Raw genomic sequence first — 10,514 nt, 5'->3', positions numbered from 1 at the left:
AAACAAAAATCCTTTATAGGGAAATAAGATCACAGATAACTAAAAAGGAAAGCTGGTACCTGTCTCCCTTCATTAAGTTCAAATGAATAGGACATAATCAATTACATGGCTAGGATTTAATTGAACTATTTTGCTGATTTCAGAAAAATTTTGGAAAGGAATGGCCCACTGGAATTATAGATAGTAATATCTCCAATTTATATAGACTAGATGATAATGAAATGGACATGGGTTTGAACCTCACTGACCAAGTAAATCCAAAGTTGATATTGTTATAAGTTCAATTTGAAGAGAAGTCTCCAATGAAAGGTTGCATAATTCTTTCCTTAGACACTATGATATCCAATGATTTTTGTGGTTGATTTGGATGAAGGAATAGACGGAAGAGTAAGATTTATAGGTCGCAAAACCCAGGAAGGACAAAGAATATGCTGGACAACAAAAACAGTACAAAAATAAACTGGAATGGTGGAATTAAAACAAAATTTAAAATATGTAGTGTAGCAATGAAAGCCAGAAAATCTTGGGGATTTTAGCAGTCTCCTAGTACACGATCTTAGGCAGCCTTGATAAAAAAAAAACACTGTTATCCAAAGTGATGGAGGTGAAAGTTTGGCTATGTACTCTACTCAGGTCAGACATCTGCAAGTATTCTGTGTCCAATTCTGGGGGCTATGGTTCAGGAGGGACATTGAGAAGCTGGGGCTTTATCTAGGACAAACCGTGATGCCTAAGTTTCCAGAAAACTATGTGAGGTTTGAGGATGTTTAACCTTGGGAAAAGACTTAATGGGGATATGGCAATTATCTACAAATATTTTAACAATTGCTTTGTTGGAAACTAAGAGGAGATCCATTAATTGGGGAATAGATGAACAAAGTATGTGACCCATGAAATTGAATACCACTATGCACTAAGAAATAATGAAGGGGATGGTTTTAGAGAAACCGGAGAATACTTGTATTAACTGATGCAGAGCGAAGTGAGCAGAATCAGAAAGCAATGCATACAACAGTAATACTGTAACAAGAAACAACTTTTAAAGTCTTGGTAAAATTCTGATCAACACAATAATCAATCGTTATTTCAGAGGGCTGATGATGTAGTCTGCTACTCAATTTCAAGTGCTGAATGGACAAGGCAATTTTTTTTACTTGACTATGTTTATTACTAGAGTTCCTTCCCAACCCCTAAATGGGAGAGGAACATACAAAAGGGGAAGAGGTAGAAAGTAAAAAAGATCATTTTTCTTAATTGAAAGAAAGTTAAAAAAAAAATTTAAACAAGATTAATTGTCACACTGAAGAGGTGCTGTGGCTCCAGAAGCCACAACCAATAAATAAATGCAAGGTACCGAAAGGTAGATTTTAAGGAAAAACCTCCAATCTATTTAGAGCTGTCAATTTAAAATAGACTAACTTAAAGGAGAGTAAGTTTCTACCAACAGAGTCCTTCATGCACAGATTAGAGGACCATTTGTTGGGGAAGGTATAGATGGGACTTATAGTATGAAAAAAGAGGATCTGAGGTTCTTTCCAACTCATTTATGATTCACTCCTACCCCTTAATCTTCCATTCTGTGACTGGACCTTCAGACTCCAATGCTCTCCTGCTTTGGGCCTATGCTTTTTAAGATATGGCTGAAACAAGCTCTAAGAAGTTTTGCAAAAATTTGATCATATACTGAGAATTAAGTGTTCAGTTCCAAGGATTTTTCTGTATTCTTTCTGGTTTTAAAATATTAAAGACTTTAATAATTTAGTAAATTTAGACATCTCACATTTTATATAGAAGGAACTGAGGCCCAATGATAAGAGACTAAATCAGTTATACAATTTGTTGGTGATGAATCATATTTAGAATCTAGGCAAGGTCTCTAGATTTCTACTCCATTACTGTATCCAGTATACCACTCTTTAAAAGCATAATCTAGATTAACAAAAGAATTTGAGCTTTAAATGACACTGTGATTAATCTAATCTACGTAACTCATTATATCGTACTGGCACTTCAAACTCATGTATAAGGATGTATCTTGATCTCACTATCAGTTCTAATGAGGTTGAAGATGCCCTGAAAAAGTAATTTTTCTAATCAAAGTTGAAAAGTGATGAACCAAAAAACGTGATACTTTTGCTTCATCTATTAAGTTCCTCTTTCATTTAAAATCAAGAAAAAATACACAAAAAAATTCATTAGAATGTAATCTTCCCTTTACTTCTTTTATCATAGATTCACTGCATTACCACTGGGCAAGATGAATATGTAAATTTCAGCAATATCTTGGATGATCAGATTTTAAGTTCATGATTACCTCTGCATTGCTTCTGGCTTGCTGTAGATCCCTAAGGAAAAGATCAAGTCTGAAACTCAAACTTTTGTTTCTTTTCCTACAAATGCACAGATTATGGCCGTGTTTTTCCTCAGGGATAAAGAAAATTAACTATTTTTAACAGAACATTCCTATTGTCAAGGAGGTAAGCCCTTAATGTTACTGCATTACATTAACAGTGTTTTCAAATATCCCAGCTAATTCCTGCGAGATTTTCTCAATCTCAAAGGCAAAACCAAATATAGTACATGTTGAAGGCTATCAGTCCAGTCTCTTGGTGGCAATTTGAATGGGAAATGGGAAATAACAAATAATAAAAAGTAACTTAAGTACTACAGGTACATCTCCCCCTCAAAAAAATATCCAAACCAATCACTCCATGAACCTATTACAAACGCTGTAGTCATGTTAAAAGATATTAAAGCAAAGGTGATACTTAGAACAATACTGATGTTGAAATCATCATTTACTGGAAGACAATTTTCTGGTATGTAATGTAGGGGGTACTGCTGCTACATAAATATTCAAGAGCACCAACCCTAAGAGAAGATCAAAAACTATTTTAGTTTTCAAGGGCACCAGCAGGACTTAAGGAAGTTTGAAGGTACCACTAAACAGGTCCAAGGCACCAAGAAAGAAGGAAAAATGATGGAAAAAAAGTACCAGTGGTAGAGACCAATAGTACTTACAATGACAACTGGGGACATCATCAACACAAACTGCTTATTCATGAGCTAATGAATGAATGCCTTATTTAAATATTACAAATGAAATATGGAGTGATATATTAATGTAAGAATAAAAAAAAAATTCAAGGATTTTATCGTATCACAATTCACAAATATCCCCATGAGAATATTTATTATCTGAGGATTGTTTAAAGAATTTGCCTATGCTATCTGAAAAGCACTTACTACAATGACAAAACTAGAGGTTATTTATTTTTTATTAATCAGATTGTATTGTAAAGTATTAATTACTACTTCTACAATTTAATCAGAAAGAAATGCTTTGAATTTACTGCTCAGACACATTTACTCAAGTGGCATAAAATAGACAAAGACAAAACAGATTACATGGATTTTTTTTGTTTTTTTAAATTGACTGGATGTTTAAATTAGTCCTACCTGTGCTATTGTGGACCATATTCTTCCTATGAAAGTACTGATCATATGTTATATACAACCCTAAATCGTGATGATTTTCCTAGGTTTTAAAACATCAAACATCAAACGTGGCTTCTTAATTTCTACAGGAAGAACATAAGACCTAAACACGTAACAACTAAATGAGAAAAATTCAAGAACAAAGTTAGACTAAGATTACAACCAAAACTCAAGTCATGTCCTGGTAGGAAAGGGTAGGATATGACCTCTCTTGAAGTGATGTACTTAAGAAAAAGAAGTATTTTCATTATAATCAGCAAATATTTCTAGGTTAAGAGCTGGTATTTCAGTCCCTTTACTCTGAAATTAGAGTGCCTATTCTTGACTAAAATGACTACAGGTTATCTACAAACTAAACATTAGAATATGTCTAGTTCAGATCAAAATTTAGTGCCCATCTAAACATATGTCTTTAGTTTATTCTTTTATTAGAAATGTCAGTCTTTATAAGACATGGTATTTTAAAATAACTTATTTGTATAAAGTATACTATATGACCAATGGCTGTATATTTCAAATTCAAAAGCACAACTTTTAATTTTTACACATTTCACTTGATTCTACCAAAATCTCAGCTGTCTACTTAACCAAGTTATATATGAGGTAAATTTCAATTAAAAAAATAAGACAACTACAAAGAGTGAATAAAAAGCATTATAATGCCCTCCTCATATCAAGAGTATAGAACTTCATGAGTAAAGGATGGAGTATCCAAGAAAGTAACAATGCAATTTAAAAATAAACATTTATGAAACATAATCAGATTACATTACATATGGGACAAAAAGAATTGGCAAAATTTACTTAATGAAATGAGCCTAGTTTTAACAGTTTAAGTCAAATGGATGGAAGAAATTTAAGCATGGTGCTATAAACTTCTTAAATTCTTTGCACACACACACAAATCTTCATCTAAATGTTATTTTAGCAGTAAACTGGAGCTAATTAAATCAATAAGAAACAAAAGTTTCTGGGGAAAACAAGTATTAAGTTGTGAACTATAGCACTATAGTAAATAAGTTTTTCAAACATGTAAATTAACACTAAAAAATGATCTTCAGGTAAGACTTGATCCTATGCTTAGGTGAATTTACTAATATGTCATGATACTAGAAATTTGTTATAAAAATGAGTACAACAGGATTACAGTAACATTACTAAAAAGTTACATAAGTGATTATTGCTGTACTTTTTCAAATAAACAATGTCAAATACTTGGCTGCAGTTAATAGAAAACACAACCTCCAATAAATTTCCCTTTATCCTGCATTAGATTATGTTTTTCACATTTCTTCTCTAAACATTCTGTCCAGGAGAAATAATTTTAAAAAATCTTTTCTGCATGAATTCAGGGCATTTAAAACATTTACCTTCACATTATTCTACCATGTTTTGCCCTTCTCATTTCCCCAAAACACAAAACAAATATACATTTTTTTCAAAAGAATTAAGATGCTCACATTAAAAAAATAAAGCCTACAAAAAAGTTCCAGAGAGCTAAAAAAAGATTACTCATATGGCACAAAGTGATCTCCTACTAGTCCAAGTTCCAAAACATTTAAACTGGAGTCCATTTGTACTGTCTTGTTCATTTTCAATGAATATTAAATTTAAGAAGTTGAAATCACATTATTTTTAAAAGTAGTTCTTGAGCCAACAAGAGTTCTTTCTATAGTTATTAAAAATAGGAGACCAAGTTGGTTGGGTGTGCCATCGAGATAACACTCAGTTGGCCTTTGCCTGAATATTAGTAGACCCATTACTAAGAAGATGAGAAAAGGGATTTCCTTGGTTGGTTTCCATAGCTTGATAGACCAAAAATAAGAAAACGGCCACAATAACAAAAAGCAAAATCTTTATCCACATGGGAATGGAGCGTCCTTTTCTTGTCTTCTCTGTCTTGTCATCAGCCAAGGGAGCATATTTAGGGACATATTTTGACGAAAAGGTTCCCTCCATCCTGAAGTCACCAAGTTCTAACGGTCTGCCAGCAGCCCCTTTGATAGGTCTGCGACAACTAGCGCTGTGTGAGGGGAAAAAAAAGAGAATCTAAGTCACAATTTAAATAATTTACACCAGTTCCCTCAGAGTAAAATAGAAGACAATTTCTCTAATCTACATATATATATATATATATATGCACGACTCAGCTTCTCCATATTTCAAGTAATTTTATTCATTTATCAAAATGGTACTACAGAAAATTAGATGTGAAAAAGTTCTGTTTACATGAAAGTATATTTCTATTACAATTTTAAAACACTTTTAAAGAACTTTTCCCTATGGGGAAAAACCAGGCTTTATTTTTAAAGATGAAAATATTGTATATTAATAAATGTTGCATGAAGTTCAATCTTTTAAAAACTAGTACTATTATTAAATATTAGGACCTTTGCTTCATAATGCGAAAATTACACCAGTAAGATTTAGAGTGTGACATTAGAATATGAGGAATAATCTGGGTCATTTGACCAAGAGCAGCAATTCAATACAAATAATACCCAGCCTTTTCTGTTACTAGAGTAATATCAAGACTGTTTTTCTTAATACTGAAAAAAAAGAGGAAAAATCTGCCACTTTCCCCAAAACAACTAGCTAGATAAATTACTTACCTACCCAAAGATCTGACTGTTTACTTTTTGAAAGTGAAGACTAGATCATATTTAAGATCTCTTTCAACTCTGAAATTCCATAAATACCTCTAAGTACCCTAGTGAGTTATGGACTGAAACAGATTGTTCCCCTATAGATAAAATTAAGACCGAAGGCAGAGCTGCTGTCACATTGTTGTCAGCTGCACCATGTGTGAAAACAAAGAAATTCTCAAGTAGTAGATAGCTAAGTACCTAATTCCTGTTGGTGTAGCTGCTTCAAAGGGAAACATTTCTTTAAGAATATCTCTTTCGATTCTTCTGTCTTCTGTTAATGTTATTTCTCCCACCTATACAAGAAAAAAGGTAAAAATATATATAATCTGGATAATTAAAATGGATATACATTAAAGTGGCTCAAAGTGATAGTTATTTTTGTTTGCCCATGCATGTATAGTTATATCTTCTAGCTTATAACTGTGGTTACAAACTTCACTTTCAAATTAGTTTAGCACATTAGTCCTCCCATATTCAAAACTCTCAGTGATCTTTAAGTAAAACTATCTTTACATATGGCTAGTTAAGAAAATTATTGCTTCACAAATAAAAACAAAACCACACAACCTCCTCCCCTAACCCAAACCATCAGGATTCATATAGCTATACTGAGCACATCATTTCATCTGGCATGATCACCCACAATAAGAGTGAAGAAAAATTTCTTTCCTCTTGCTTCATTATATAGACATTCTAGCGAGATTGAATTCTACATCTCAAAAAGTAATTAAAAACACACGGTACTGAATTTTTCTTAAGCTATGAGGTAGTAATGAGTAGCAATTCCAGATTCCCCTTCTTAGGCAACATGCAAATGCTTACAAACAAATAAGAAAAGATTTCTTTTATTTGTTACTGTTTTCAACCTGAAGGACACAGATCAAGATTAGGCACACTTGGTATTATTCTCTTGTAGTAGTTAAAAAAAAAAAAAAAAGGCCAGTAAAATAGTTGTAAGATACCATGCATGTTAGTACAGTTAAGGAAGATACTAAAAGATGGGTTAAAGAAGGATTAACCAGCCATCCAAGATCTCTTTACAGCACTAGCTAATAAGAAGTAAAATCACCCAATTGTAAAGCACCCATCTACCACACTTCTGACTTCTATCCACAGCAGAGAGAACAAAGAGAAAATCCACACAGCACCAGAATGTTCCCTGTCCCTCTCCCATGAAACAGAAACTTCAGAGGCATAAAAAGCAGCAAGACGACAGTGGTATTAGTTCTATCATTAGACTGTCAGGTTAGTTTTACTGCTCTTACTGGTAAAATTCAAGTCTGTCTTTGGAAAATCTGTTATGTTGTTCATATACATGATCTCTTTGTAAACAATGTGATCCTTCACTAATTTTAATTATTGGTGCAACTCAATAAGTAAAGCTTTGGTTCCCTCCCCCCAACTTCAAGATACAAACATATCCTCCAAAAACAGAGGAATCACAACATCTCATCTAAACTTTAATCATTTACTTCAGCTCTTGTCAATGGTTTCTTTGGTGTTCTTCTGGGTATGTCTGAGAATTCACTGATTGGCAGAATAGGAGGTGCATGCTTGAAATTTCCAGTCACCCTATTGACAACCTGCCAAGATTCAAATTATTCAGACTGAGAATTAGCCAAGCACAATAAAGATTAAAAAAAAACAACAACACTAAAACTGAAGTCATAATAGTGTAATAGTTAAATGGTAGGAACTCTTAAAATAAAAACAGGCAGCACAGTCTTGAAATAAACGTAATTTGAAAAGCACGGCACATGTTCAGCTACAGCAATTCTCAAAAAATTATTTTGGCAAAAAGATTCTTCAACCCATTTCAGACCCTGAACAAAAGGTAAGTTCAAATTAGTTGTTTATAACAACTGTTTATTTATTTTAGGAACGTTTTTTTTTTAAAATAAACTCAGATTGGGAGAAAGTAAAAGTATTTTCAACAAATATGAATTAGAAATTTGTCAAGATTCACCACCTTCCCAGTTTTAGTTATCAATTTACAGAAGAATGCCACTTGCATAACTTAGGAAATATATTTACTAAGGTCTCGTTGCTTGAAGCCATTATAGTTTCAGCTATAGGAAGACTCTCTGAAATTACTTCACCATCTACACGCAACTGTTCTGCAGTTTCCACCTGTTAGTTTGAAAACAAAACAAAAATAATAAATGTAAAATCATCACTAAAGCCCTGCCAGTCTGACAAACCATTCCAAACAATAAGCCTTGCATCACCCTTTTCCTTGGAGTTCTTCTCGACCCTCTTGTAGGCTCCCTAGTTAATCCCTGCAGGCGTCCGCTTTTTGAAGATCCACTTGTCCAGAGAGTCTCAGTAAGTCCAGCTTGAGAATAACTCTATTTCAAGCATCAACAAGTTAGAAAATCATATACCAGCATTAAACACCAACACCTTAACTCGTGGCTATATTATCACTCAGGAAAAATTTTTCCCAAGCCAACTGATTTCCAAAAGAGTACACACAATTGGCCAACATAGTCATCAAATGGCTACACCAACATTTGTGCACACAAAGTTACACCTTTAGAGTATTTCCAAATTTACAGAAAAATTCCTCCATTTATTATACTAATAATCAGATCATTATTAGATAGTACTGAAAACACATTGGAATAAAGTGAAAAGCCCAACTCTAACACTTAAAATCTGATAACCAAACATTCTCAAGTAGGAGGGATGGGGAAACATGACAAAAATAATCAATGGGCTCAATGACAGACCTCTGATGAGCTATTTTTGTTTTTATCTTTGACATCAAAGATCATATTCAACTCTCTCAACAACCTCAAAAAACCAAACCAAACCAGATTATCAATCCCCATGGGAAAGGATCACTCCCTAAATCAAAGGTTTCCAATAAATACACGAAAGTTTTGTTATTAAACTTTTGAGAATATTATCAGATTATACATGATTTTTTTCCTAAAGTCAGCAGTTAAACAGGCACAGTAAAAATGATACAAGTCCAGTTATAATCTATAAACACCTCTTTTAGGTTTCCAGCTATCCCTGGAAACAACTCCTTAAATTGCATGGCATAACAGAATCAGGCCAGGCACGTATATGTGGCCCAAAGATAATGTTGCTACAGAAGCCTCTTCAGGTATTCCCTGCCACAAAGAGATGCAGAGGCAATCTTAAATGCTATTCCTCAATGGTACATATGAGCAATTATCCCTCTGTGAAAAATTTTAAACTATTTTTTGGAATTCAACAGTGTTTACCCAATAATGTCATTACATAATAACCACAGAAGATCACAACATTTCAGTATGATCCATAATGGACATCCATATGGCCAAGGTGATTGTACCTATACCAACAGTTACCTCATTTTGGCAGAATGATAAAATACTTGAAAAATGTGTCAGGCCCCATGGAAGAACATCATATGATCACCTTGGTCATGATATACTTATCAAGCTATATTATTCATTCCTGGATAGTCCTATTAGAATAGATAATAATATTAGATATTAATAATAATTATTATATAATTATATTTATAATCATATTATAATTATTAGTAATAATATTAGATATTAGTATTAATGTGGCTTTTTTTTTTTTGCTTTTTGGAGGACAACTGGGGTTAAGTGACTTGCCCAAGGTCACACAGCTAGTTTTTGTGTTAAGTGTCAGAGGCCAGATTTGAACTCAGGTCCTCCTGATTCTAGGGCCGGTACTCTATTTACTGTGCCACCTAGCTGCCCTGTGGCTTTTCTCTACCATTTCGAATTTCTGATATGCCTATTTTTGCTATAAATTAGTGTATTTTCATTGAACATAAGTTAAATTTAGTTTCAGCTTAAAAAATAATTAGGAAATAAATTTGTATATGCCTATAGCTACAAATAAAATACAGGTAAATTCTAATTATCTTAACTATTAAAGAGATATTTTAAATTTTAATTTGAATATGGATATATCTTCTACTTTAAGAATATGCTTCAAACAAAAAAACTGAAGTCCTAATTACAGAGTAGCTGCAAATTTTCTCTCTCCCTTAACATACCATTACTTTATAAAGTAAACCTAAATTTAGCTAACCTACTCCTTATGGCTTTTTATAGATAGCATTTTTGAAAAGTTCTGATATAAGGTATCAGTAATAACAGCTCACATATATTCTGTTCCTTTAAGGTTTACAAAGACCATAACTCATTGGATCTTCACAACTCTGAGAGGCCTAATTTACAAATGAAGAAACTAATAAATCGTGGCTATAATGAAGCAACAAAAATGGGTTCTTTTGCTCTCTCAGTAACTAGCTGTGTGACAACCTTTCTTTATCTCTTATCTCTTTAATAATAACAATTTGACCTAGTGTTTTAACACTCTGCAAATTACTTATCA

General features: G+C 32.9%; 1 protein-coding gene across 2 annotated transcripts in view; it reads right to left on the bottom strand.

Moving 5' to 3' along the window:
• Positions 1 to 3,260: 3,260 nt before the first annotated feature.
• The window catches only part of TMPO (thymopoietin), a 39,274-nt gene continuing 32,020 nt past the window's right edge, over positions 3,261 to 10,514 (bottom strand). Inside the window, exons 5-9 of one of the 2 annotated variants that reach the window (XM_069095206.1) lie at positions 8,375 to 8,494; positions 8,181 to 8,276; positions 7,619 to 7,729; positions 6,345 to 6,439; positions 3,261 to 5,521 (exon numbers count right to left, since the gene is read on the bottom strand). In XM_069095206.1, the coding sequence (XP_068951307.1) occupies positions 5,224 to 5,521; positions 6,345 to 6,439; positions 7,619 to 7,729; positions 8,181 to 8,276; positions 8,375 to 8,494 (720 nt within the window). In that variant the 3' untranslated portion in view covers positions 3,261 to 5,223. The remainder of the gene's footprint in view (positions 5,522 to 6,344; positions 6,440 to 7,618; positions 7,730 to 8,180; positions 8,277 to 8,374; positions 8,495 to 10,514) is intronic. The other variant, XM_069095207.1, reaches the window with a different exon arrangement.

Source organism: Petaurus breviceps, unplaced genomic scaffold (genome assembly GCF_028583685.1).
Source record: "Petaurus breviceps papuanus isolate PSGF00001 unplaced genomic scaffold, PetGlider_PUasm1.0 225, whole genome shotgun sequence".
Classification (NCBI taxonomy): Eukaryota; Metazoa; Chordata; class Mammalia; order Diprotodontia; family Petauridae; genus Petaurus; species Petaurus breviceps.
The sequence above is the reverse complement of the archived record's forward strand: the minus strand, read 5'-3'. Positions and strand labels throughout refer to the sequence as shown.